Raw genomic sequence first — 27,984 nt, 5'->3', positions numbered from 1 at the left:
TTTAAAGTAAAGTAGGAAAACAGGCCGGGCGCAGTGGCTCACACCTGTAATCCCAACACTTTGGGAGGCTGAGGTGGGCAGATCACTTGAGGCCAGGAGTTCAAGAACAGCTTGGCCAACATGGTGAAACCCTGTCTCTACTAAAAACACAAACATTAGCCAGGCGTGGTGGCGCACACCAGTAGTCCCAGCTATTCAGGAGGCTGAGGCAGGAAAATGGCTTGAACTGGGGAGGCAGTGGTTGCAGTGAGCTGATATCCTGCCACTGCACTCCAGCCTGGGGGACAGAGGGAGACTCCATCTCAAAATAAAACAAAACGAAAGAAAACAAAATCATACAAAAACATTAGCTGGGTGTGGTGGTGCACACCTGTAATCCCAGCTACTTGGGAAGCTGAGGCAGAATTACTTGAACCCCCGGGGGGAGGTTGCAGTGAGCTGAGATCGTGCCACTGCACTCCAGCCTGGGCAACAGAGTGAGGAGACTCTGTCTCAAAAAATATATATATTTAAAAAAAGAAAAAAAAAGTAAAGTAGGAAAACACATCAGCAGCCTGCCAACAGACTCCCCTAGCCTCGGTGAGGGCCAGTGTTCTGGGAGGCAGATCTGAATTCTAGTCCTAGTTCACCCACTGGCAGGCTGGTGCCCTTGGGCAGGTCGCTTCTCTGGGGCTCAGTTTCTTCCTCTATAAAATGAGATCAAATCCCATGTTCTAAGAGTTTGTGCTCTGGAGTCAGACAGATCTGGGTTCTACCACTGCCAGCTCTGTGATCTTGTAGCTTCAGTCTCGTCATCTGACATGGAGATAACAGTAACTGTCTCACTGTGTTTTAGGGTTTAAAGGAGATAATGTATGTGAAATGTTAGCAAACAAGTGTTAGCTACCCTGATTTCCGGTTTCAGAGTTCTGTGGTCCCAGTTTATGCCACATGCAGTGACGTTGTATGGTAGGCTGTGGTGTGGCACCACTTCAGAACTCAGCCCATGCACAGCTTGCAGAAGAGAAGGCCAGAGGAGACCTAAGAAGGCTCTTCGAACACTTGAAAGACTGGCATGTAGGCCAGGCGTGGAGGCTCACGCCTGTAATCCCAGCAGTTTCGGAGGTTGAGGCAGGTGGATCACTTGAGTTTGGGAGTTTGATACCAGCCTGACCAACATGGTGAAACCTCGTCTCTACTAAAAAATACAAAAATTAGCTGGGCATGGTGGCAGGTGCCTGTAATCCCAGCTACTCGGGTGGTTGAGGCAGAAGAATTGCTTGAACCCGGGAGGCAGAGGCTGAGATTGCATCACTGCACTCCAGCCTGAGACAAAAGCGAAACTCCATCTCAAAAAAAAAAAAAACAAAACAAACAAAAAAAACCCCCCACAAAACCTGGCATGTAGAAGAAAAATATTTTTTCTCTACACTTCTCCAAAGAATTTAACTAGGCCCAGGGGAGGTGCAGTATAAATTTCTAACAATCTCAACTGTCTGCCAAATGGAATGAGCTACTTCATATGGCAGTAGTGAGTCCTCTGTCTTTGGAGGCATTCAAATAAAAGCCAGATGGCCATTTATCAACAATCCATGTAAAATGTTAGATGAAATACAACCTATATATCTAAGATCTCTTCCAATTCAGATTTTATGAAAGAATTTCTAAGGTCTTTGTAATGAGACATTTAGGCTGTTTCAAGAGATCAAGTCAAAATCAGTATGTGGGTTCATCTGCAATAAAAATGTTTATTTTGCTTTTACAGTTTCCTCATTTGGCTGTTGGATTTTAAGCAAAAGCATCCAAGAAAAACAAGGCCTGTTCAAAAACAAGACAACTTCCTTTCACTGTTGCCTGCATTTGTACGTGAGAAACACTCATGACAGCAAAGTCTCCTTATGTATAATGAAACAAGGTCAGAGACAGATTTGATATTAAAAAATTAAAGACTAAAAACTTAGTTTAAGAGTCAATTTAATAAGTTTAAAATAAATGTTTAGTTTCATTAGGATGATGCTATCAATATTTTCTTGGTTACAGACACATTATTAAAGTTTTGGGTTAATTTTATTGACAATTCTTAAGATTCTTTCTCATGCTTAATAAAGCATGCTACTCAGTTAACTCTTGTCCTACATCAGCAAAGCAGATAATACAAAACAGGAAAATTACAAATCACTGATACTTAGTCCTTGTGGGAATCATGCTTTTCTCCCAGCAGTTTTACAAGATGGCTGGCATTCCCTGAGCATATTCTGAATTGCACTGTGGGGAAAGAGGTTCTGCTCAGTTGTAGGGTGGGGGGATGCACTGCCTGAGGATTAAAAAATTAGTTCTGTGACCGTGAGGAAGTCGTTTAAATTTCCATGGTCTGTTCCCTCCTGTGTGAAAAGAGAAGGTGGACTTCAACCTCTAAGATCTTCTCCAGTTGTCACATTTTATGGACCTTTGTAGAAAAAACATCAGGAGTTCATGTGGGATGACAGCAAGTCATTTCTTTGAGGAGAGTCTTGATCACCAGGCAATATTCACAGCATAGAGACTGTCAGATGACGATGGCTAGCATGGAAATGAGACCCACACATTTAAATCACCCAGCAAATATTCCGAAGGCTAATTGTAGCACATTTTATGAAAGACATTTCAAACTGTGGTCCTGAAGAGTGTATCCCATCTTGCAGAGGTGGGGAGCCTGGGGGGACAAGAGTTCTGAAGAGGAAGAGACAACAAGAGTTCCCAGTAGCTAATGTTTGTCATTCTAGTTGACTGTGCTGGTCTATTAGGCTAGTGGTTCAGTACACAGATGAAATGCAACATGGAACCCAGTTTATTATCAGAACAACTACAAAGAAATTGTCCCCTGTCTAAGACTGGAGTGTCAAGTCTCTGCCCTTTTTTCCTTTCCTTCAATGGTGGATGTGGAGTGACTGTGCATCCCACCAGAACCACGTGTCATGGCTGAGTCACATCTTCCTGCCCTTGGAATGAGAGGCACAGCGGAAGACCTTCCCATGGAAGGGACACAGGGAGCCTGGTGGCTGGACCATGGTGCTTCTCTCTTCCAACACGTCCACTCACCCCTTGGGAGACCCTCAAAAGCCAGTTACATTACATGTTCACAGAATTTTTGGTAAAAGTAAATACCAATTATAGTGAGGAAGAATTTTGACCATGGAATATTTTAAAAACTAAAAAATGTTTATATTTCATTTAACATTTGACACAGAAGAGACCACATTTGAATAAACACATTAAATCTTCAGAGCACTTTCATTGTGGTTTTGGACCTCAGATATGACAAATACTTACATTGACAAATCCATAATTTCTTTTATAATTTCTTTTTATTTTTACAAATTATACCATGATAAAATTTGACAAAAATTATTCATGTGAAAGTTTCCTCTAACATTTTATAAGTTAATCAAGTGCATACCACAATAGATTTTTGGTTGTTGTTTAGGTGTTCTCGTGATTTTAGTATTACACAACTTTAAGCTGAGACTACACTCAGAAATAAGTTTAGAAAATGGCATTACAAAAGGTTGGGAGTGAGCAGTAAAAAAACAAACAAACCCATGCAGGGCTGTTGTGCTGTGGGAATTCAGATGTGTTCACTGCCATAAGTCTTCAGTGCGGCCAAACTTAAAAACCAGCCCTCTGTGAATAAAACAAGAAATATCACATGACTTCCTGAATTTGAGAAAAGAGTATGTGAGATTTCGAGAATGGTGTGAAACAAACAACGAAGAATAATTGATGAGTTGTAGAAGAAATTTTGGTACGAAATGTATCAAAACAGAAACTGATCATTCTAAGGTAGTGAATTCTTCCATTATGTTCAACTGTGCTATTAACCACCATATTCCCAACAACCTTAACTTTCAAGTACTGAATACACATGTGACTTTTAAAAAGTTACCAGTGTTTACTATGTAACCATTATATGTCTGATTTTTTTTTTTTTTTTTTTTTGAGACAGAGTCTTGCTCTGTCGCCCAGGCTGGAGTGCAGTGGCGTGATCTCGGCTCACTGCAAGCTCTGCCTCCTGGGTTCATGCCATTCTCCTGCCTCTGCCTCCTGAGTAGCTAGGACTACAGGCACCCGCCACCATACCCAGCTAATTTTTTGTATTTTTAGTAGAGATGGGATTTCACCATGGTAGCCAAGATGGTCTCGATCTCCTGACCTCGTGATCTGCCTGCCTCGGCCTCCCAAAGTGCTGGGATTACAGGCGTGAGCCACTGTGCCCAGCCCTATACGTCTGATTTTATCAAATTCATTCAACAAACTGTTTTGGTGCCAGGGCTATAAATAAGATACAAAGCCACTGCCCTCAAATTGCTCTCATTCTTGCTAACGTGATGTGGTAAGTGTGGCGGTGGTTGGGGAAGGAGACTTATATACCAAGTATTAAGGGGGCACAGAAACACAGAATTCGGTCACCCTGAATAAGTTACAAAAGGATTTACAGAGGTGGTAATATCTGAGATGGGCTTTTGTGGAAAAACAGGGGTTTGAATGGGAGATTGGTAGGAACAAGACCTAGCAGGATGATGAAGGCAGGTGTTTCGGGGACAGGAAACAGTACATCAAAGGGGAAAGAGGCATAAAAAAGCATGGGGCTTCTGGAAAAGCCCAGGAGACTAGTATGACAGGAATTTGCCCTCACAGAGCTTACAGTCCAGGGCAAGCTTGTCTAACCCACAAAGCATGGGCCACATGTGGCCCAGGACAGCTTTGAATGAGGCCCAACGCAAATTCGTAAACTTTCTTAAAACATTATGAGATTTTGTGATTTTTTTTTTTTAAAGCTCATCAGCTATTGTTGGTGTATTCTATGAGTGCCTCAAGACAATTCTTCCAATATGGCCCAGGGAAGCCAAAAAATTGGACACCCCTGGTCTAGGGTTTCGGTGAGGGAATGTCTACAGTTGTCCTTAAGGCTTCAATTTAAAAGAGGCAAGAGGGCAACTGTATGCATAAAATGATACCTGAGGTGTTAACAGAACAAGGAAGAATCCACCATGGCCAGATTACGGTTGGCCATGAGGAGGCAGGGAATGGACACAGCCAGGCTTTGGAAAGCCAATTGCCAAGGGTGGCAAATTACCCACAGATGCCTTAGATGAGCCAGAGTGCAGATGCCTGCCTGCATGCTCTAGGGGGATGCCTGCTTGCATGCTCTATGGGGCTGCCTGCCTGCATGCTCTATGGGGCTGCCTGCCTGCATGCTCTATGGGGCAGCTGGTGCGCAGTCCCAGGCACCAGATGAAATGGGGGCTATGAGCCAGACATAGTGGCTCATGCCTGTAATCCCAGCACTTTGGGAGGCCAAGGCGGGCAGATCGCTTGAGCCCAGGAGTTTGAGACCAGCCTGGGCAACATGGCAAAACCCCGTCTCTACAAAAAATACAAAAATTAGTTGGGCATGGTGGCATGCGCCTGTAATCCCAGATCTCTGCTCTTCTAGTTAATATAGGATCTACTGCTGTAACAAAGAACAACTGAAGTTGGTTATTAGAGGCCTCTACTGTCCAAATAGCTTAAAAGAGATGCTGTAACTTCAGAATACTCGTCACAAGATATGAACTCTAATCGGAAGAGTTTCCTGGGCAAGAGCCAGGGACCAGTCCCTCCTACACTGTCAAAATTACCTGGGGTTCAATCTGCTTACAGGATACAAGGTATAATCCAAAGAGGCTGTGCATCTTGTCACATCTAAGTTTACATTTTTATTTCCAAACTGATTTTACAAAATGGCAAAAATGCCTGGTGATGGAATAGAATAGGTGTGAATACCAACTGGTGGCTCTTTCTGAAGGGCAACTATTACTATTTCAAGAGGGCTTCAGTAGACATGGGATTTTTGTTTCTTTTTTGGAGGTGGGTGGGAAGGGAAGGGGAAGGAAAGGTCCTGTAATATACATCAGATTCCTAGCCTTTTTTGGATTAGGGGCTTCTTTGAAAATCTGATGAAAGCCACAGACTATCTCTTTCCAGAAACACACAAAACACCAATTTCCTCCATATGGAAATGTCTGGTAATACCTCACCTTCAGAAGACTACTGAAAGAATAAAGGTTAAGAACTCTTGGCCGGGCACGGTGGCTCATGCCCGTAATCCCAGCACTTTGGGAGGCCGAGGCGGGTGGGTCACGAGGTCAGGAGATCAAGACCATCCTGGCTAACATGGTGAAACCCTGTCTCTACTAAAAATACAAAAAATTAGCTGGGCGTGCTGGCAGGTGCCTGTAATCCCAGCTACTTGGGAGGCTGAGGCAGGAGAATCACTTGAACCTGGGAGGCAGAGTTTGCAGGGAGCCAAGATCACGCCACTGCATTCCAGCCTGGGCGACAGAGTGAGACTCCCTCTAAAAAAAAAAAAAAAAAGAACTCCTGATGCAGGCTGGGTGTGGTGGCTCATGCCTGTAATCCCAGCACTTTGGGAGGCTGAGGCAGGCAGATCACGAGATCAGGAATCAAGACCATCCTGGACAACATGGTGAAACCCCGTCTCTACTAAAAATACAAAAAAAATAGCCAGGCGTGGTGGCGTGTGCCTGTAGTCCCAGCTACACGGGAGGCTGAGGCAGGAGAATCACTTGAACCCGGGAGGCAGAGGTTGCAGTGAGCTGAGATCGTGCCACTGCACTCCAGCCTGGGTGAGAGACTGAGATTCTGTCTCAAAACAAAACAAACACACACACACACACACACACACACACACACACACACACACACACACACTCCTGATGCAGAGGATTAAGAGCTGTTGAGCTGTTTTGTTTGTGGGGTTTTTTGGCCAGTGATGGGGGTAGGTTGTGGGGGCTGGAGCGGGTGGTGGTGGTGGTTGGAGGAACAGCATGGGTAGAGAAAAGGGCAGGCCTAAATTTCTAGGAAAGATGAACATCAGAGAAGATTACTGATAAAAGCCTTGAGGTTTTTAGAGGTTTTCGTCATCTTTTCATTTGTAATTGAAAGGGAAGGATAAAAAAATGTTTGGGCTTTTCCTCCACACCTCAAATCTCACTCACAAACTCTACGATATCAAGGACAGAAGAACTATAAAATATATCAGAAACCAAAATTTAAGGATAAATGGTTTTAGGCAGGCTTTCACTTAAAGCAACTGTTAGAGATCTAAGTTTAAAATGAACATCACCAGTGTTATGTAACTAAATCTTCATGAATCATAGTTACTCACTCATTAAAAGGGGGCGTGGTAGCAATCTTAAAAATTAATATATGCTCCTAAGGTTGGCAGCAAACCAACTCATCTATTTAAAATATCCTTCTCAACCTTACTCTCCATGTTTTATGAAAATATCATGGGGGAGGGGCATTGGATGAGTAATTAGGCAACTAAATATAGAAAATGATATAAAAGAAGCTATTTAAAAAAAAAAAAAGATAAAGAATGCAAAACAAACTTACCCAAAAAAGATGAAGGCATTCTGGAAAAATACAGCAATTCCAGGGTATACTATGTCTTTTTCTGTAAAAATAATTGCAGTGTTTAGAGGGTTATGATCTCAAAACATTTAGTTTCAGATATATTGGCAAATACCAGTTTTCCTGCCTAGAAGAATTGATTTTTCTTAGAATTAGGGTTGGCTTGAGTATTAAAAGACATAATGTGTAACAGAGTCTAGCATGGCTTTAGTAAATGATAGCTCCCTTAGTTCACTTAACAAATATTTACTGGGGGCATACTGTATGCTGGCCCTATTTAATGCTGAGGATACTGCAATAAACAAAACAGGTAAAATTTTTTTTGCCCTCATGGAACTAGAGAATATACTGAATAAAAAGAAGATAAAATAATGCAGGAAAGGTGGAGAAGTGTAGTGTGACATCGGACACAGATGGCCAGGAAGACCCCATGAGAAGGTGACACTGGAGTAAGGACACGCAGGAAGTGGGGAAGAAGCCATGCACACGCCCTGAGGGAGCACGCCGGTGAATTACAGGAACAGCCACGTAGGCACAAGAGGGAAGAGCAGGGACAGGGTAAAGAAAGAGGGCAACTGGGCAGCGGAGACCTGGCAGTCACAGTGAGGACTCTGATTTTTACTCTGAGTGAGATGAGAAGCCACTGGGTTGTGAGCAGAAAAGTGATCTGAGCTGACATATTTTAAGAGGATCCCTCTGGCTGCTGTGCTGAGGGTAGATTAAAGGAGGCAAGAGAGGAAACAGAAACCAGTTAGGAGGCTCTTCCACGAAATCAGGTGAGAGATTATGATGGATTGAACCAGGGTGGTAGCAATGGAGAGATGGTAAATGGTGGTTAGACTCAGGATATATTTTACAGCACAGTCAACATGATCTGCAGATAGATTGGATATGGGGCGTGGGAGGAAGACAAATGTCATCTTTGACAGGCCTTCCCCATCCAGGGCTTTTGGCCTAAACACCTGGAAAGATAGAGTAGCCAGCCATTAACTAAGATTGGAAGGACTGCTGGAGCAACATTTTTTTCTGATTGTATCTAGAAGTGAAGTTGAAATTCTCATAAATTTCTACTACTGGAATTGTTAATGACTGCTCATTGACAGAGGCACAATAAATAGGTGAACTGTCAAATTTTTCTCATTTCAGAACAGCTTTGGTTAATCTGATTAACATAACAGATGGTTTGCATAGGTCTTCACCACTATTTCACGTTAAATAACCACTACCACCAGAATGGCTTCTAAAAATGTTATAAAGCCAACTTTATAAAATTACAGATCTGCTGCTAATAATTCTCAAAACATAACCTTGCTCCAGAAGCTTTCAGGAAAATAGCCTAAAATTATGAGATAAAGACATTCCTATAAAAAGGGGCCCTGTATTAATAGTTGTATCTGGGAAAGAATTATCAGTAAATTCATTTTCTTCTTTTGAGTTCTGTTACATTCTTAGTTTTCTATAATGAATAAGCATTATGCAATTCCCATGATAGAAAGGTAATTTTTTTCCTTTTTTTTTGTTTTGATTTTTGAGAGGGTCTCCCTCTGTTACCCAGGCTGCAGTGCAGTGGCGTGATCGCAGCTCACTGCAACCTCCACCTCCCAGGTTCAAGAGATCTCGTGCCTCAGCCTCCCAAGTAGCTGGGATTGGAGGTGTGTGCCACCATGCCTGGCTAATTTTTGTATTTCTAGTAAAGATGGGGTTTTGCCATGTTGGCCAGACTGGTCTCAAACTCAAAATATATACATTTTAAAATATATATATGGCTGGGCGTGGTGGCTCACTCCTGTAATCCCAGCACTTTGGGGAGCCAAGGCAGGTGGATCACCTGAGGTCAGGAGTTCAAGACCAGCCTGGCCAACATGGCAGAACCCTGTCTCTACTAAAAATACAAAAATTAGCTGGACATGTCGGCAGGCGCCTGTAATCCCAGCTACTTGGGAGGCTGAGGCAGAAGAATCGCTTGAACCTGGGAGACGGAGGTTGCAGTGAGCTGAGATCGCATCACTGCACTCCAGCCTGGGCAACAAATATACATATAAAAAACAGATTTTATAGCAGCAAAAGAACAACTAACTTATAATATCATGTGAAATGCAAACGGGGGATAAAAATTATGATAATAACTAAAAACATAAGAAAAGAGAACAAAAGGAAATAAACCAAAATATTTAAGAGTGGTGAAATTATTACTTCTTTTTCTTTTTTTCTTTTCTTTTCTCTTTTTTTGAGACAGCGTCTCACTTTGTCACCCAGGCTGGAGTACAGTGGCACAATCACAGCTCACTGCAATCTCTGCCTCCTGGGCTCAGGTGATCCTCTTACCTCAGTCTCCCGAGTAGCTGGGACCACACGTGCACGTCACCATACTGAGCTAAATATTTATTATCTGTAGAGATGGGGTCTCCCTATGTTGTCCAAGCTGGTCTCAAAATCCTGGCCTCATGCAGTACTCCCTCCTTGGCCTCCTGAAGTGCTGGGATTACACTGCACCCACCCTTTTTTATTTTCTACAATTTTGGTAACATGATTTTAATAATAAATTACACATGGCTAGGCCTAGTGGTTCACACCTGTAATCCCAGCACTTTGGGAAGCTGAGGCAGGCAGATCACTTGAGCCCGGGAGTTTGAGACCAGCCTGGGCAACATGGTGAAGCCCCATCTCTACAAAAAATACAAAACTAGCAGGGCGTGGTGGCATGCGCCCGTCATCTCAGCTACTCAGGAGGCTGAGTGGGAGGATTGCTTGAGCCTGGGAGGTGGAGGTTGCAGTAAGCTGAGGTTGTGCCACTGCATTCCAGCCTGGGTGACAGAGCAAGACTCTGTCTCAAAAAATAAAAAAAATAATTAAAACAAAATTAAAAATACAAACATTTGGAAATATCTATTACTCCCGTCTATGAGATTAAATGATTTTAATAAAAATTTAGGAAACATTATTTTAATCTAAAAGTTACATTTTATTCAAATAAGTGTTAAAATATGAGCAGAATATATATAACCTGGTCCAGTTTTTATAATCATTAATACTGTATTTTTACTATGACACCCATAGCAATTTTACCTGGACCATTAAATGGGTTTTCTATTTTTCTAGGGTCCCTCAAGGTGAAATTTCTCCCAGGGTCTAACAGTATACCTTTTCCTGAGCTTGCCTTAAATTGGCCTTATATAGCAGATGTATATTAAATGTTAGTTTACTTTTCTGTCTGAGAGGAGGTGACATCATATTACCAGGGAGGCTTAACTGAATAAATCTCAATTCTGGGATGTTAGAGCTTTGCACAGATATTCTGAAAGTCAGAACTTGTTAGGCCAGGCTTGAGGCCAGGAGTTCAAGGCCAGCCTTAGCAACATAGCAAGATCCATCTCGATAAAAAATTTAAAAATTAGCTGGGTGTGGTTGTGTGTGCCTGTGGCCCTAGCTACCTGGGAAGCTGAGGTGTGAGGATGGCTTGAGCCCAGGAGGTTGAGGCTGCAGTGGGCCATGATCATGCCATTGCACTCCAGCCTGGGTGATAGTGAGACTCTTGTCTCTAAAAAAGAAACAAAGCTTGCTAACTAGCTAGATAACATATGTTCTGCTTTTGAGATTTTTGGAAGCCAAAGAAAAGCAGTGTTTAGAGCTGTCTCATCCCTTCCAGGCTCTGGATAAGAAGAAAAATGACTGAAGAAAGGAATACTAAAAATATATAAGACAAAGAAAACCAAACACTGTCGGTGGAGGGTGGGGGGTCCCAGATATAAATGCATCGCTAGTAGTTGGCCCATCTATAGGAAAAAAATTTTATTCTAAAATAACCAACTTTAATGCAAAATTACAGTATTCCACTGAAGTAAATTGTAACCTATGTTTTCTCTTACCTTTAGCAACATAACCTCCAAAAAGAATCCACATAGATGCAATCAGAGATCCAAAGGCCAACATGAAACCAATGAAAAGCCAAATGCGAGCACCTTGAAAGAAATAATATTTTACCAGAATTCTTTCTTATAGGGCAGTACAATTAACTTTCAAAAAGAAAACAAAACCCAAACAGAAAAAAAGTGCAACTGCCATTAAAGTCTAATGTGAGAACAGTAAAGGATGTGTTAAACATCATCAGTGTACCTGTTGGCCTTTTTCTTCTTGGTTGGTCTGTATAGATTTTTAAAAATTATTTATGAGTCTGTATAAGTGCATATACTTACTTTCCCCAACTGCCTACACTGAGAAAACCTATACTCAACCTTCCTATAAAACATCTCATAAAATCTGTTTCACCATATTTAGAGGCTCATTCTCCTTATGCTTTTATATAGACAATGCTCCCACATTTTTTTTTTTTTTTTTTGAGGCAGAGTCTTGCTCTGTCTCCCAGGCTGGAGTGCAGTGGCGCAATCTTGGCTCGCTGCAAGCTCCGCCCCACCAGGTTCATGCCATTCCCCTGCCTCAGCCTCCAGAGTAGCTGGGACGACAGGCACCCGCCACCACGCCCAGCTGATTTTTTGTATTTTTAGTAGAGACGGGGTTTCACTGTGTTAGCCAGGATGATCTCGATCTCCTGACCTTGTGATCTGCCTGCCTTGGCCTCCCAAAGTGCTGGGATTCCAGGCGTGAGCCACTGCGCCCGGCCGCTCCCAGATCTTCCAAGAGTACTTTCAAACAGTAACACAGACATACAGTAAAAAATTCATATTCAGTGATATACGAATCTCAAAGCTACCATATTTCACTTTCAGGGAAGTTAGGCAGCAAAATAAATTCAAATTTACTGTGACTAGAACTTAGGAAGGTTGCATTAAAATTATGTTAACAGAGGAGGACAGGCAACTTTCAAATCACATTAACATGTTTATGAAGATTTGCTATAAATAAATGGAGTCATGACTGCCTAAAATGAATTCTGATAGGGCCTCTTTAATTTGCATAAATACATTTTAATAAAAACAATGCCTACAGCTCAATAAAGCACGGCAAATAGAATGTTACATATTAATTCCCAATTTCAAGCCCAAAACATAAAACAATAGATTCAAAACAATAAGCTGTTACTCACAGATATATTAAAACAAATAGAAAAGTGGTATTTCCATGTGAAATTCTCATCTTAAGGATTTCAGCATGTATAATAAGATGCTGTTTGCACCTATTTACCTGTTTGACCCAGACAACCTTCACTGTAACTATCACCTCGGACTTGTCCATTCGATACTGCATTAATCCTGTATGAATAAAATAAAACCAAGAAATCAGGGTCCATGACACCAATTACCAGAAACAATAATCTACAGTTTCTCAAATGTAAGGTTAGGCCTGAAAGTCTTTTTTTTTTTTTTTTTTTTTTTTTAAAGATACAGGGTCTCACTCTGTTGCTCAAGCTAGAATGCAGTGGCACAACCATGGCTTACTGCAGCCTTGAAATCCCAGGCTCAAGTGATCCTCCCACTTCAGCCTCCTGAGTAGCTGGGATTACAGGTGTGCACCACCACACCCGGCTAATTTTTAAAAAGTTTTTGTAGAGACAAAGTCTTGCTATGTTGCTCAGGCTGGTCTCAAACTCCTGGCCTCAAGAGATCCTCCTTGCCTTGACCTCCCAAAGTGCCACCACACCTGGCTCATAAGCCTTCAGTTCTTGAGTAAAGAGTTCATTCATATGACTGGTCTCTTCAACCAGATACTCTTTTTTTTTTTTTTTTTTTTTGAGACGGAGTCTCGCTCTGTCTCCCAGGCTGTAGTGCAGTGGCACGATCTCGGCTCACTGCAACCTCTGCCTCCCAGGTTTTACGCCATTCTCCTGCCTCAGCCTCCCGAGTAGCTGGGACTACAGGCATGCACCACCTATGCCCGGCTAATTTTTTTTGTATTTTTAGTAGAGATGGGGTTTCACCGTGTTAGCCAGGATGGTCTCGAACTCCTGACCTTGTGATCTGCCCGCCTCGGCCTCCCAAAGTGCTGGGATTACAGGTGTGAGCCACTGCGCCCAGCCAGATACTCTCTAGAGCAGTGGTCATGGGCCCCAGGATAGCGGAATCAGCATTACTTGGCAATCTATTTGACAAGACAATTCTCTGGCCCTAACCCAAACCTAGCAAAGCAGACACTCTGGGCATGGGGCCCAGAAATCTGAGTTTTAACAAGTCTTTCAGGTGAGTCTGGATTGTTAAAATTTGGGAACGAGGCTGGGCGTGGTGGTTCATGCCTATAATCCCAGCACTTTGGGAGGCCAAGGTGGGCGGATCACCTGAGGTGAGGAGTTCAAGACCAGCCTGACCAACACAGAGAAACCCCGTCTCTACTAAAAATACAAAATTAGCTGGGCATGGTGGCATATGCCTGTAATCCCAGCTACTCGGGAGGCTGAGGCAGGAGAATTGCTTGAACCCGGGAAACAGGTTGTGGTGAGCTCAGATCATGCCACTGCGATTCAGCCTGGGCGACAAGACTGAAACTCCGTCTCTTAAAAAAAAAATCAGGAACAAAATTCTCAAAATTTTCTTTTGCTAAGATTGGAACAGGTAAAAAGATAATTTTGCTTGGTTCTATCTGATATTCCATTTGTATATATCAGACAGAACATGTACTCATGTATGGCAATGGCAGAGGGAGAAAATGGGCCCTAGATAATCCAAATATTTCTTAAAATTGGCTTTGGAATAAATTTTGTTGTAGTAATTTTGTACTGATGTCAAATGTTTGGAGAAATAATTATATTTCAAACAACACAATAACTTTTTGCTCTGAAGACATTATCGAATAGAGATTCAAGTGGTAAAATCTTGTTTTTTAAATCCTTGATACAGGCTCTAAACATAAGAAGTGTTTTACTAACTTTTCATAGCATACCACTCTAAATTGAGATAGGCTTGCTTTCTTTAGAAGTATCCTTTGAAACATTCCAAATGTCATGGGAAAACGTTCACAATACATCAAGTTAAAGTTACAAAACATTATACCTATGATATATATACCCATTTAGTTGTATGTGTCTAACACTAGAATATAAGCTTCATGAGGACAGGAGCCATTGTCTGTCTTGTTTCTCATTTTCATTCTCAATGCCTAGCACAAGGCTAGGGGCTTCGCACATAGTAGGTGCTCAATAAATGTGTTTAGGTCAGGCCTGGTAGCTTGTGCCAGTAATCTCAGCACTTTGGAAGGCCAAGGTAGGAGGATTGCTTGAGCCCGGGACTTTGAGACCAGCCTGGGCAACATAGTAAGACCTTGTATCTATGAAAAAAAAAAAGTGAATATAGGAATCCTAGTTTTTTTCACAGTAATATGATGTCTTAATTTATTCATACAAATCTAAGTTTCAGAATGATCAAAATACTCAATTATTTTCAGTGATCTCTGTACAGTACTAAATTATTTTGTATATAAAATAGATACATTAAAAACAGGTTTCGTATATAAAACACAAATAAATGTTCTTGGGTTACTGGTTCTCAGCTCTTGTTTTCCTTGCTGAGCCATCTGAATAAACTTCAGAGCCCTCTGTGAGCCACCACAATCCTGTCTTCACTATTAGGGACACTTTGGAATGAACAATCTCTATTTGTTCTCTGCTATGACTATTTTTATGTATGTTCTCCAATTTATAGAAAAGTTACTAGTTAAATAATCTTTTTACTGAAACGTCTGGTATTTGTCAACATGATGCTCCATAACTGGGGGCTATAGGTGTGCTCCTGGTGTGGGGGTGTAGCTGTTCTGGGCACTCTTAGCGGACAGAGCTGCCACACTGCTTCCCCTGCCCCATCTGGACAGCCTCTTCACCCTGCTCAGACTCCAGCATCCCACGTAGGGCTGCCTTCTTCCATCCCACGCTCCGCTGCATGGGTCCCCTCCTCACCCTGCTCAGGATCTGAGCCCATGCTGAGCTGCCCCTTCCCACCCTGCCTGAGCCCAGCAGCCTGCTCTGGGCCACCACAACTTGTCTTTCTATAGAGGATGCCTGGCATGCTTGACCTCACCTAATAGTTTTTGGACTGAATTTTTCCAGGAAGAGGAAAGGAAGTGGAGAAGAGTTAAATATTACTTTTAAAACATATAGATGTGTGTTAGAGAAAGAGAAAACAGAAGAGAACACTGGTAGAATATCTGTCAAAATGTTATAGTTTGGTGAGATTACAGGCAACTTCGTTTTTGCTTATTGGCATATCCTACTTTTTTTTTTTTTTTTTTTTTTTGAGATGGAGTCTTGCTCTGTCGCCAGGCTGGAGTGCAGTGGCACAATCTCAGCTCACTGCAACCTCCACCTCCCGGGTTCAAGCAATTCCCCTGCCTCAGCCTCCTGAGTAGCTAGGACCACAGGCGCGTGTCACCACACCCAGCTAATTTTTTGTATTTTAGTAGAGATGGGGCTTCATCATGTTGGCCAGGATGGTCTCGATCTCCTGACCTCGAGATCCTTCCACCTCGGCCTCCCAAAGTGCTGGGATTACAGGCGTGAGCCACCGTGCCCGGCCTACCCTACATTTTTAAAATTAAAAAATACAGAGTAATACACAGAACATTTATTAACATTTTTAAAGCCACAAAATCAGAGAACTTTTGTAATAAGAGAAAAAATAATAAAGTCATTAATGAAAGAATAGCTGCTTTTTGACTCCTATCCATTTGAATTATAATTAACAGTTTTTGTTTAAAATTATGGCCTGACACTATCTGACACTATAATAAAAAGATGTAAACTGAAGCCAAATAGATGATAAACATTTATAAAGACATGAAGTCAGCTCTGCTATAATTATGTTAATGCAACAGAATGTAAGTTTAGCAGGAAACACGTTTGAATAGTACATTCAAGCTCATATACAGCTATACTTTCCCTCCATAGTCAGACTTGCTACTGCTTCAAAATGGAACAAAATAATTTTTTAAAGATCTGAGAACAAAAGCAGGACAAAAATACAATCACAAAAATAAAACTTTTAAATCTAAACCAATGTTGAAATTTAGGTGTCAGCTTTCTAAAAGAATTCTAACAGCATCATTATTAACGGTAAAATAAATTGCAACAAAATGGAAAGAACTAGAAATAGCTGCATACTGGCCGAACTTCAAAGAAAAAGACCACAGCCCTTTGCTATCAGTGGCTTCTGAAGTCAGACCTTTACTTCTGCGAATGAATAACTACTCTGGCACTGACTCCACGCCAGGCACAGTCAAACTGGCTGCCCTTAGCCACTTGCTTTACTCTGAAAATACAAGTTACTGTGTTTACACTTAAGTAACTGTAGCAAAATTAAAAAATGTGTGTAATTTTCAACTTGGATTACCTGGAAGCCTGTATGAGATGACTCTACAACCTAAATTAAAAGTCTACAGAAGGCCGGGCATGGTGGCTCACGCTTGTCATCCCAGCACTTTGGGAGGCCAAGGCAGGTGGATCACCTGAGAGGTCAGGAGTTCGAGACCAGCCTGGCCAACATGGCGAAACCCTGTCTCTACTAAAAATACAAAAATTAGCTGGGCACAGTGGTGGGCTTCTGTAATCCCAGTTACTCAGGAGGCTGAGGCAGGAAAATTGCTTGAATTCAGGAGGCAGAGGTTGCAGTGAACCGAGATCATGCCACTGCACTCCAGCCTGGGCAACAGAGCAAGAGCCTACCTCAAAAGAAAAAAAAAAGTTCTACAGAAAGCTGATGGACAATGGTAGAGGTCAGGATGGGGGCTATACAGGTGTGATGGAAGTGCTGATTGAGAATGTTCTGGGGTGATGTTTTAAATCTTGATCTAGATGCTGTTTACATGGGTGTATATATAAGTAAAAATTTGTTGAGATGTATATATGACTTGTGCACTTTATGTATCTCACTAAATGTGTTTTTTGTTTGTTTGTTTGTTTTGAGACAGAGTCTCACTCTGTCTCCTGGGCTGGAATCCAGTGCTGTGATCTTGGCTCACTGTAATCTCTGCCTCTCAGATTCAAGTGATTCCCCACCTCAGCCTCCTCAATAGCTGGGACCACAGGCATGCACCACCATGCCTGGCTGATGTTTGTATTTTTTTGTAGAGACAGGGTTTCACCATGTTGGCCAGGCTGGTCTTGAACTCCTGACCTCAAGTGATCCGCCCACTTTGGCCTCCCAAAGTGCTGGGATTACAGGTGTGAGCCACCATGCCTGGCCAGAATGCATTTTATATTACATTTTTAAAATAATAAAGGCAGAGAGGCACAGTGACTCACACCTATCATGCAGCACTCTCGGAGGCCAAGGCAGGAGAATCACTTGAGACCAGGAGTTCAAGAACAGCCTAGGCAACATAGTGAGATCCTGTCTTTACAAAAAAACTGTTTAAAAAATAGCTGGGTGTGGTGGTATGTGCAAGTAGTCCTAGCTACTGGGGAGGCTGAGGCCAGAGGACTGCTTAAGCCCAGGATTTTGAGACAGTAGTGTGTTATGATCACGCCATTGCACTCCAGCCTGGGTGACAAAGCGAGGCCCTACTTCTAAAACATTTTTTTTTTAATTTAAAAGGAAAACCTGATTCTTTTGTAGTTCTTAGGCACGATGATTGGGTGTTCATGTGCATGTTTGAGATGTGCCTCCCTCAAACCTTGTTCTTACATCAGCACCTTACACGTCTAACATGAAAAGAAAAGAAAAAAAGAAAGGCCCACAGAGAGAGTTGATCCCTAAAGGAAGCATTCATAATTAAGGAAACAAAAAAAGGCCCTTAGACATTAAAACATGAGAACTGAAATGCAAAAATGTTTAACAGATTGGAATATAAAATAAAAAGATAAAGAGATGAGAATTCTAAGAAAACATATTGGCCGGGTGTGGTGGCTCATGCCTGTAATCCCAGCACTTTGGGAGGCCGAGACGGGCGGATCACTTGAGATCAGGAGTTCAAGACCAGCCTGGCCAACATGGTTAAACCCGTCTCTACAGAAAATACAAACACCAGCCAGGCATGGTGGTGTGTGCCTGTAATCCCAGCTACTTGGGGAGGCTGAGGCAGGAGAATCGATTGAGCCTGGGAGGTGGAGGTTGCAGTGAGCAGAGATCATGCCATTGCACTCCAGCCTGGGCGACAGAGCAAAACTCCATCTCAAAAAAATAAATAAATAAATAAACAAACTAAAATAAATACCTTTTTCTTTTAAATTTATTGAGACGGAGTCTCCCTCTGTCGCCCAGGCTGGAGTGCAGTGGTGTGATCTCGGCTCACGGCAACCTCTGCTGCCCAGGTTCAAGTGATTCTTGTGCCTCAGGCTCCCGAGTAGCTGGGACTACAGGCACGCAACACCGCGCCTGGCTAATTTATTTTTTAGTTTTTGAGACAGAGTCTCACTCTGTCGCCCAGGCTGGAGTGTAGTGGCATGATCTCTGCTCACTGCAACCTCCGCCTCCTGGGTTCAAGCGATTCTCCTGCCTCAGCCTCCCGAGTAGCTGGGACCACAGTCGCATGCCACTATACCCGGCTAATTTTTTGTATCTTTAGTAGAGACAGGGTTTCACTGTGTTAGCCAGGATGGTCTCGATCTCCTGACCTCGTGATCTGCCTGCCTCGGCCTCCCAAAGTGCTGGGATTACAGGCGTGAGCCATTGCGCCCAGCCTTTTTAAATTATTTTTAGTAGAGATGGGGTTTCACCACGTTGGCCAGGCTGGTCTCAAATTCCTCACCTCAGGTGGTCTGCCCGCCTTGGCCTCCCAAAGTGTTGGGATTACAGGCGTGAGCCACCATGCCCGGCCAAAGTAAATACTTCTTGTATCCAAAAAAAAAAAAAAAAAAAGAAGATGTGGTAACTGGAAAAACAGTGGATTCAACCCTGATCAACAGGGGAGGGAAGTCCCATGGTGACAGTGCTGCAGCAGGCTTACACAGTCATTAATTCATAATGAAACAGACAGATATAGGCTTCTGGGATGTTGCTTTCTAAAACAAAAGAGGTTATAATACATTAAAGAATATAATTGAGAATTTGGGAAAAAAATAAAGATGTGATAATAGTAGAAAATGCAAGAAAACAAAGAAAAGGCAGCTAGAAACTCTAGGAAAAACAAAAAACTGAACAAGGCTACTACAGTCCACATAGTAACTGTCCAAATTAGAACTGCAGCATTCAAGAAGAATGAAATGAATCCTAAAGAAAATATACATTCTTTCTACCAACCACCACCAAAAAAAAACAAAAAAAAAACAAAAAAAGACAAAAAAAAAATCAGAAACTCTAGGAAAGGTCGGGCACAGTGGCTCACACCTATAATCCTAGCACTTTGGGAGGCCAAGGCAGGTGGATCGCTTGAGCCCAGGAGTTCAAGACCAGCCTGGCAAACAAGGTGAGACCTCGTCTTAATTAAAGAAGAAAAAAAAAAACTATAGGAAAAAACAATACTAAATAACAAAGTCATAGCCCAAGTATGAAGCAAACTAAACGACTTTATGAATTTGAGAAACTGGTAAGAATACAAGAATATTTTCAAAATACATTGATAAATTTGAGAAGCACAGAGTCATGGTGCTTATACTATTTGGCACTGCAATAAATTTTGTTTACCGGTTTTAAAAATTTTTCAACAGGAATGCTCCTATTAAAATATAAGGTCATTTCATTCCTCTGCTCGAAACCTTCCAATGGCTTCCATTACGCTTACAATGAAAGTAAAGTTCTTATTTTTGTGACGGGGTCTTGCTCTGTTACCCAGACTGAAGTGCAGTGGCACAATCATGACTCACTGTACCTCGACTTGACTTCCCAGACTCTGGCAATCCTCCCGCCTCAGCCTCCGGAGCAGCTGGGATCACAGGCATGCCCTACCAATTTTTGTATTTTGGTAGAGATGAGGTTTCACCATGTTGCCCAGGCTGGTCTCAAATTCCTGAGCTCAAGTGATCCACCCACCTCGGTATCCCAAAGTGCTGGAATTACAGGCATGAGTTACTGCATCCAGCTGAAAGTAAAGTTCTTATAATGCTTCTCAAGGCCCTATACCATCTGTCCCTCTCCACCACTTCTCTGACCTCATCAATTTCTCTTTCCCTTGATCTTGCTACTGCAGTTATACTGGTCTCCTTGCCGTAAAGCCTTTGTACTTGCTGTTTCACCTGCCTGGAATGAACCTCTCTTATATATCCCCATCCCCTGGTCAGCTCCTTCACTTTCTTCAAGTCTTTACTCAAAGTCACCTTCTTAGTGAGACCTTCTCTGACTCTGCTGAAAATTTCTGGCCACGTGTGGTGGCTCACACCTGTAATCCTGGCACTTTGGGAGGTCGAGGTGGGAGGATCACTTGAGCCCAGGAGACCAACCTGAGCAACATAATGAGACACCCTCTCTATAAAAAAATGTTTTTTTAAATTTCTATCCCTCCTATTGACATCCCTTTCTCCTTTGCACTTATTTGCACATATCTCCTTTCTCTATTTTTTTCTCCTTTGCACTTATTTTAAATGACAAAAAGACATGGATTTTTCCTGTTTTATTAACTACTATATGTCCTGTACCTAGAGCAGAGTCTGGAATATAAAAGCTTAATAAATATTGTTGAAAGAATTATCCCTTAGACAAAATGCACAGTTTCTGACTTAAATATAAAGCTATAAACCCTGGGGGTATAAAATAAAAGAATAGCTGAGAGAAGCTGGGAGGGAGTGGAGAAGTACACAAAAAGAATAAAGAGGACTGCTGCTTTTCTGTATAAGTCCATCTCTACTGTGTGACTTTTAAATCATGTCCAGTATGTTAATCTGATAATATTTAGAATTTTAAATCTGTGCAACTATATTTGAAACATTTTTATTTTGTGGCAAGCTATGTAAGTAATGCCAATTACGATGACACTTACATTAGGAAGGCTATGGTTGCTATAACACCACAGGCATGGTATGAGTGGTTGAAATCTTTCATGGTGGGATAAATAACAGCTGCATCTATGATAATCCACCAGCCTGTAAAAAACTAAAACAAAGGTGATGATACCAATGAGAAATCATAGCAATTCTGTATCTCACTGGCTAAAAGCAAGGTATTTAAGCGAGGAGATCCCTTTTAATACATTTCAAAAATGTTCTAGCTTTTTCCCACATGTAATTTGCACATGGCCTAATAGCTGATTAGGTACCCTTAAATCTGAGAGCAATTTATATTTATTAACGTAACTTTTCTCTAAGCCTACTTCAATCATTATTTAATTTTTATCATAATAAAGCCTTGTAATCTAATTTGGTGAACTAGAAACCAGTTATCTCGTGGAGGGGGAAAGGAAAAAAGTGACTCAAATTCCAACTGACAGAAGTGTCCTGTTGATATATGATAAGCTTCCAGAGAAATATTCCCCAAAATCAAGAAAAAAGCATTCAAATTAATATGGAGAACAACTATTGTTCACAGAATTTTAGCTATCTTCTTGGTGTGAAATAATAGCTCTGAGGTTCTGCTTTTGATGAATTCCAGTGCAGTCTAAAGATGGTTTCAGGTGTGATTTTAAATTTAATTTAAACACCAGATTACAATTTATCTAATTGAATTTGGCTCTAGATATTATCAAGGGCAAAGGTATAACAAAATAACGCCAAAACTTCAAAAACAGTTTTTATCATCTGAGCAGATATTTACAATAAAATTATATTAACCAAATTCTGACAAGTAGCCTAGAAGATTTTAAAAGTAACCCCCTTTCCTATCCCCACACCAAACCCTGACTCAGTTAGCTCTGGGAACTGACATCTTCTGGCAATTATTTTAAAATAACAATTTTAGGCTAGTCAAATTACTTTTATCAGGTTACAGACAGATCCATACTCGATTAATAACATTTTTAATGGCTAGCATGAGTACATATGCCTTTCTTTTTACCCTCAGCTCAATGTATTTAAGATATTTTCTTCATAGACTAAAAACTCAAAGCTTTTTGGCCAGGTGCAATAGCCTGTAATCTCAGGACCTTGGGAGGCCAAGGCCAGTGAATCACTTGAGCCCAGGAGTAGGAGACCAGCCTGGGCAACATGGAGAGACCCCATCTCTACAAAAAAAACAAACAAAAAAACCACAAAAATTAGCCCAGTGTGGTGGCCTTCATCTGTGGTCCAGGCTACTCCGGAGGCTGAGGTGGGAGGATCACCTGAGCCCGGGAGGTCGAGGTTGCAATGAGCAGTGATTTCACCACTGTACTCCAGCGTGGGAGACAGAGTGAGACACTGTCTCGAAAATAAATAAATCTTAAAGCTTAAGAAAAAATGGCTTGGTGCGGTGGCTCACGCCTGTAATCCCAACACTTTGGGAGGCCGAGGCAGACAGATCATCTGAGGTCGGGAGTTCAAGACCAGCTTGACCAACATGGAGAAACCCCGTCTCTACTAAAACAAGAGCAAGGCCAGGCGCGGTGGCTCACGCCTGTAATTCCAGCACTTTGCAAGGCCGAGGCGGGCGGATCACGAGGTCAGGAGATCGAGACCACGGCGAAACCCTGTCTCTACTAAAATACAAAAAAATTAGCCGGGCGCAGTGGCGGGCGCCTGTAGTCCCAGCTACTCGGGAGGCTGAAGCAGGAGAATGGCGTGAACCCCGGGAAGCGGAGCTTGCAGTGAGCCGAGATTGCGCCACTGCACTCCAGCCTGGGCGACAGACCGAGACTCCGTCTCAAAAAAAAACAAAAACAACAACAACAACAACAACAAAAAAGAGCAAAACTCTATCTCAAAAAATAAAAATAAAAAATTACTCTTTAGAGCCTATGACACCATATGATCATAAAAAACTAATAGCAGATCCCTTGAGGGATCTGAAGTGTAAATAAGAATTTTATTCTGTAAATTACTTCTACACAATGTATTTTAATGAGTTTCCTTTTTGTTTTTGCTTTTTTAAAAAAAATTTTAAGGGGCCATGCTAATCTTCTTCGTATCATTCCAATCTTAGTGTATGTGTTGCCAAAGCGAGCACTTTTTTTTCCCTGAGACTGAGAAGAAAGTTAACTGGATTATGGAGAAATGCAATCACATCTATTGACTGGTTTTGACCTGACTGCGTCTTAAACACTTCCTTGTACCTTAATATACTCATTAAAAGGAGATATAATCCATATAATGAACAAATGTTTTATTATGCCATTTTTACCATGCAGTTAAAACAACCCAACCACTCTGGTAATCAAATTTTAAACCATAAACTCTTAAAGTGGAACTAATAACTCTCCACAAACAACAAAATATCAACATGGTCAAAGTGGTCAAATATAAAATAAATAGTACATATTTTAAAACATCCTGCAGAATTCAAAACCCATAAACACAAACGCACCAAAAAATAAGGCCCAAATAATCAATGACACTTACTAGTACACCAGCAGCAATGGAAGCAATAGTATTGCGCTTTTCCCCCCAGTCAATGCATTCTGAGCATCTCAAGCCCTCTAGAAATCCAGACATTTTCTTCAGGTCACTTAAAAACAAACAAACAAACAATTAAATAAGTACTTCCATTTACTTGCTTCAAACCCAAAAAATAATTAATAGCTCAGGAATAATTAGATAAAAGTGAAATTACAAATGCTTTATTTTGGTTCCACATACTTCTTCAGAATATTTGATTTAGTTTTTGATGAATTTCCACATTATAACTTTGGAAAGTAACATCTGGATTCCTTTAGTATCCTTTTTAATGTAAAAAATGGTTTGGGGGCCGGGCGTGGTGGTTCATGCCCGTAATCCTACCAATCTGGGAGGCTGAGCTGGGTGGGTCACCTGAGGTCAGGAGTTTGAGACCAGCCTGGCCAACATGGCAAACCCCATCTCTACTAAAAATACAAAAATTAGCCGGGCGTGGTGGCGCATGTCTGTAATCGCAGCTACTTGGGAGGCTGAGGCAGGAGAATCGCTTGAACCTGGGAGTCGAAAGTTGCAGTGAGCCGAGATCGTGCCACTGCACTCCAGCCTGGGCGACAGAGCAAGACTCTGTCTCAAAAATAATAATAAATAAATAGAAATAAATGGTTTGGATATATTTAAGCAGTATTAACAAAGGTGGGTCTCCAAATATTGAAAAAATTTTAACTACTGGTTGACCTCCTGAAAATCTGTCACATCCTATTATTTCTAAGTAGGTATTAAATTAGTTCAGGTGATACTTTTAATACCAAGTATATGATTACTAATCCACAAGAGCTCTTTTGTATCATTTTGATTCCCAACTTATTAAACGAATTTGATATTTACAGTCCAGAAGCACTAACATTAGTAGAGAGACAAGTGATAAACTTTGGCTCTGAGTGGAAGTACAGATTCAAATGAAAAATATTTCTCTAATTTACATATTTTATCACAGAACGTGTGTTTCTTCACACTTAATCAAGAAATTAAACAATGCACTGCAGTTCTTACCTCTACCCACATCATTTCCTTTCACTTCATTCATTATTTTTCTTTCTGCAAGCCTGCCTTTTGGTGTCATTTCTATATAAAGAACATCCACTTTAATATCCCTATCTCTGATCCTAATGTGTGTTTCCAGCCAAAAGCAAGCACAGAATCGTGGTTAATATTAATTCAGATTACAAAAATCCAACTGCTATTTAAATATAGCCAACCCAAGCTGTCTTTACAAATTATATAAAACATTCCTGTAAGCCGAGCAGTAGAGACCTGAGATACAGCCATGTTATCTCTATTTCAGAGTATGAAAAAGCCTGAAATACATATAACTTGCGAATAACAACACCCAAACTCCTACAGCGAACTTGACTTCCTTAAGTTACTTTGTAGCCAGCAATTATGGTTGTCCAAAAATATGACACCCTACAATAGAGCAACGTCTCCCATTTTTAACTTCTCTTTTAAAAATTAAATATTAAAATATATGATTACAGCCAATGCTAAGATGCCTTTGGGACAAGTCCAATTTAGGAAATTCACTCATTTGATTCTTCTTCCCCGGGAAGAACTGCAATTCAATAAGTGTTATTTTCGGTTCATCCCAATGGCCCCACCCCGAATCCATTTTTCTTTGCACGACGACTGGTACGCTCAAGCCAGACCCCGCCCTCCAAACTCTGGGACTTTTAGGTCTCGAGGGACGCCGCTGGAAGATGGGGGAGCCACCTTTAGCCCGGGCACCCCTCGCTGAGGGAGCTGGCCGGGTCACGCTCCTTTCTCGGGGCTTCGGCTTGTCCAGCTGTGAAGTGGGGGATCGGGGGATTTTCCAGGGATCCTGGGGTGTCCCGGGGGAGGGCGCGGTCCCCTCTCCGTCTTGGCGGGGTCTGGACGCCGTCGCCTTCTCCTGGCGCCGCCGGACCCAGGAGAGGAGAGGTCCGCGGCGGCTCAGCCCGGGTCTGCGGCTTCCGGGAGGGTGGCGGCAACGAGCCTGTGCTGTGGGCACCAGCCCGTCAGACGGCCCCGGCTCCGAGGCCTCTCCAGCCTGCGGCCGCTACTCTCTTGCCCCCACTCCCCGCCCGACACTTACGTCCAGCCCCGTCGTGCAGTGGTTCCGGAGCCCGGTGTCGCGCCGCGCCGGCCCGCCTTACTCCCCCGATTTTAGCCAAGAAAACAAAACGGCGACGGCCTCCAGACACCCGGATGCAGCAGTACCACCCCCGCGGCTCAGTCGCGCATGCGGACACGGGGCGGAGGGCGGGGCGCCGGGTCCGGAGGGAGCCACGCCCACCACAAAAACGCGTCTGCGCATGCCCGGGCGCTGGGCTCAGGGGCTTTCCGCCACTCTGGGTTCACAGCTGGACGTCGGAAGTGCTAGTTTGGAGTACGCCCTTTGAGAGTAGGCGTGAGAAGTTGCTCCGTGTGCTGAGCTTTCTAAAGGAAGGAGTCCGTTGGCCTTCGTACCCGTCTTGAGTGAGGTGACGAGTGTTTTCTAGTACTGGGGTCGGCCCCGCAGCCCTCTCAGGTGTGGGTGGCAGGAAGAGTGCCGGGTCCCGCGTGGTGCAAAAGGTGGGTTCAGGTTTGCAGCCACACAGCGCTACTCAGGACTTTTTAGTCTTGTTTATTTTCTCCGTGCCTGTTCCCGCCCCCGCAGCTCCACCTCTGGGAGAGGGGCGGGTTCAGCTCCAGGAGGCGGGGACTTCCCGGCTTGGCGTGGCTGGGGTGTCCCGTGGACCCCAGTCTCGGCGCGGTGACCCACTTATGGGACTTGGCCTTTCTTTGTTGTTTGTTTAACGCAGGGTTTCTCAGCCTGGGCACTACTGAGGTTTTGGGCCGGCTAATTCTGTCTGGGTTGGGGAGGGTGCTGTCCCGTGCTTCGCAGGTTGTGTAGCTGCATCCCCCGCCTCTACCCAGTGGATGCAAGTAACAGCCCCAGTGAACCAAAAATGCCCCCAGACAAAATCCCCTCCCGGGGAAGATCGCCTCGCTTGAGAACCACTGTTGGAGGAGAGCCTGGGTTTTCGGGAGGTAACCGTTTACAAAGGGGAGAACGGTAAGAAGCCGGAAGCAACGATGACTTAGCTACGTGAAAGACTTGCGGCCGGGCTCGCCCCTCTTCTAGAAGCCGGAAGCAACGATGTCTTAGCTACGTGAAAGACTTGCGGCCGGGCTCGCCCCTCTTCTAGAAGCCGTCAGTTTGGGTCTCGCGTCTGGAATCACCGTCAAGGAGTCAGATCCAGCCTCGGAGAGGGAGCAGGGTCGAGGTCTCCTTGCAGAAGGCGCCACCGCAGGAAGCACAGGCGCAACGTGCGATCTCCCTAGCGGAGGCGCTCGCAATCCTGCAGCCGCCGGTCCGGGAGGTGCTCGGTAGCCCTCCTTGGTGCCTGTCCGGTAGCTGGTCACTCTCGGGGGAAGGTCGTGTGCAGAAGGGCACATGCGATCACACAGAGACGGCGTTGCTGCAGCTTTGACCCGATGGTGCACCCGAAAGAACACAGAGGGTGGAGGGGGAGATCCAGGAAGTGGTCGCGGAGCAGAACCCCCCTTTCACTTCAGTTAAAAAGGTGGGTCAATTGTCGTTAAGAGATACGCACAGGTTCATCTGATTGACATGTAGGGCGGCAGTATATGAGTGGGATGGGAACCAAGGTGACTGTTGTTTCCTTTGATGGATGAAACTTATATCCCTTTGGGTTTTTTTGTTTTTGGCGGGGCATTAGCCGATTAGTAGATAAAACTGCGTAATACAATCCATAGCCTGTTTTTAAATGGACACGTTCTTACCACTCAGGAGGTTTATCGTGATGGTTTAATGTCTCAGGGTGGAGGAATCTAGTGCAGGCAGTTCTTAATGAAACCTTCTAAATTCCTGTTAGTGACTTAACATTAGTTTACTAGCTCTGAGCAGCTTTAAACAAACATCCTCTTTTAACAGCTAATGACTGCGGGAGAAAAGATACTAACTCCTTTCTCTTTGCGTTTTTTGCCCCTACCCTTTTTTCTCTTTTCTGGCCTTAACATGAGTGTCAAATATTTGTAAATATGAGTGAGCATCTTTATATTACTCTTATTAATAAGATACATGCTTAATTTGTCATTCTTTACCTTTTTGGGACTTAATGAATGTTTGTCTTTTGTAGATAAAATGGAGCTGCTAGAAATAGCAAAAGCCAGCCACCCATATTAACCCCTCCATTTTCCCTATAATTAATGGCTTTCATTATTGTGGTATATTTGTTACAATT

The 27,984-nt window shown here is 42.8% G+C and overlaps 3 protein-coding genes and 1 non-coding gene across 14 annotated transcripts in view; 3 read left to right on the top strand and 1 right to left on the bottom strand.

The window, feature by feature from the left end:
* LOC117979952 (RH-like protein IC) overlaps nucleotides 1-2,139 on the top strand; it is a 63,150-nt gene extending 61,011 nt beyond the window's left edge. For 3 of the 4 annotated variants that reach the window (XM_055103849.2, XM_034958517.3, XM_055103859.2), the window contains one exon: nucleotides 1,745-2,139. In XM_055103849.2, the coding sequence (XP_054959824.1) occupies nucleotides 1,745-1,771 (27 nt within the window). In that variant the 3' untranslated portion in view covers nucleotides 1,772-2,139. The remainder of the gene's footprint in view (nucleotides 1-1,744) is intronic. The other variant, XM_034958518.1, reaches the window with a different exon arrangement.
* Nucleotides 1,937-25,998, bottom strand: TMEM50A (transmembrane protein 50A). Its single transcript, XM_003804169.6, has 7 exons — nucleotides 25,830-25,998; nucleotides 23,708-23,813; nucleotides 21,220-21,332; nucleotides 12,574-12,641; nucleotides 11,301-11,393; nucleotides 7,417-7,477; nucleotides 1,937-3,639 (listed from the first exon to the last, which is right to left on the bottom strand). Exons 2-7 carry the CDS (start codon nucleotides 23,798-23,800, stop codon nucleotides 3,594-3,596), a joined length of 474 nt encoding a protein of 157 aa, XP_003804217.3. The 5' UTR covers nucleotides 23,801-23,813; nucleotides 25,830-25,998; the 3' UTR covers nucleotides 1,937-3,593.
* LOC112438686 (small nucleolar RNA U13) lies at nucleotides 17,913-18,016 on the top strand. The gene has a single exon (XR_003027061.1). It is a non-coding gene; the product is annotated as a small nucleolar RNA U13 (small nucleolar RNA).
* Nucleotides 25,999-26,059: 61 nt separating the features above from the next.
* The window catches only part of LOC117979961 (succinate dehydrogenase [ubiquinone] cytochrome b small subunit, mitochondrial-like), a 44,525-nt gene continuing 42,600 nt past the window's right edge, over nucleotides 26,060-27,984 (top strand). Inside the window, exon 1 of one of the 8 annotated variants that reach the window (XR_010109047.1) lies at nucleotides 26,060-26,217. The gene's annotated coding sequence lies outside the window, so the exon portion shown is untranslated. Of the gene's footprint in view, nucleotides 27,304-27,984 lie in introns of all 8 variants that reach the window. The other 7 variants (XR_010109045.1, XM_063593976.1, XR_010109046.1 and 4 more) reach the window with 7 other exon arrangements.

Source organism: Pan paniscus, chromosome 1, assembly GCF_029289425.2.
Source record: "Pan paniscus chromosome 1, NHGRI_mPanPan1-v2.0_pri, whole genome shotgun sequence".
NCBI classification, from domain to species: domain Eukaryota; kingdom Metazoa; phylum Chordata; class Mammalia; order Primates; family Hominidae; genus Pan; species Pan paniscus.
This window is presented reverse-complemented; position numbering and strand designations above follow the sequence as displayed.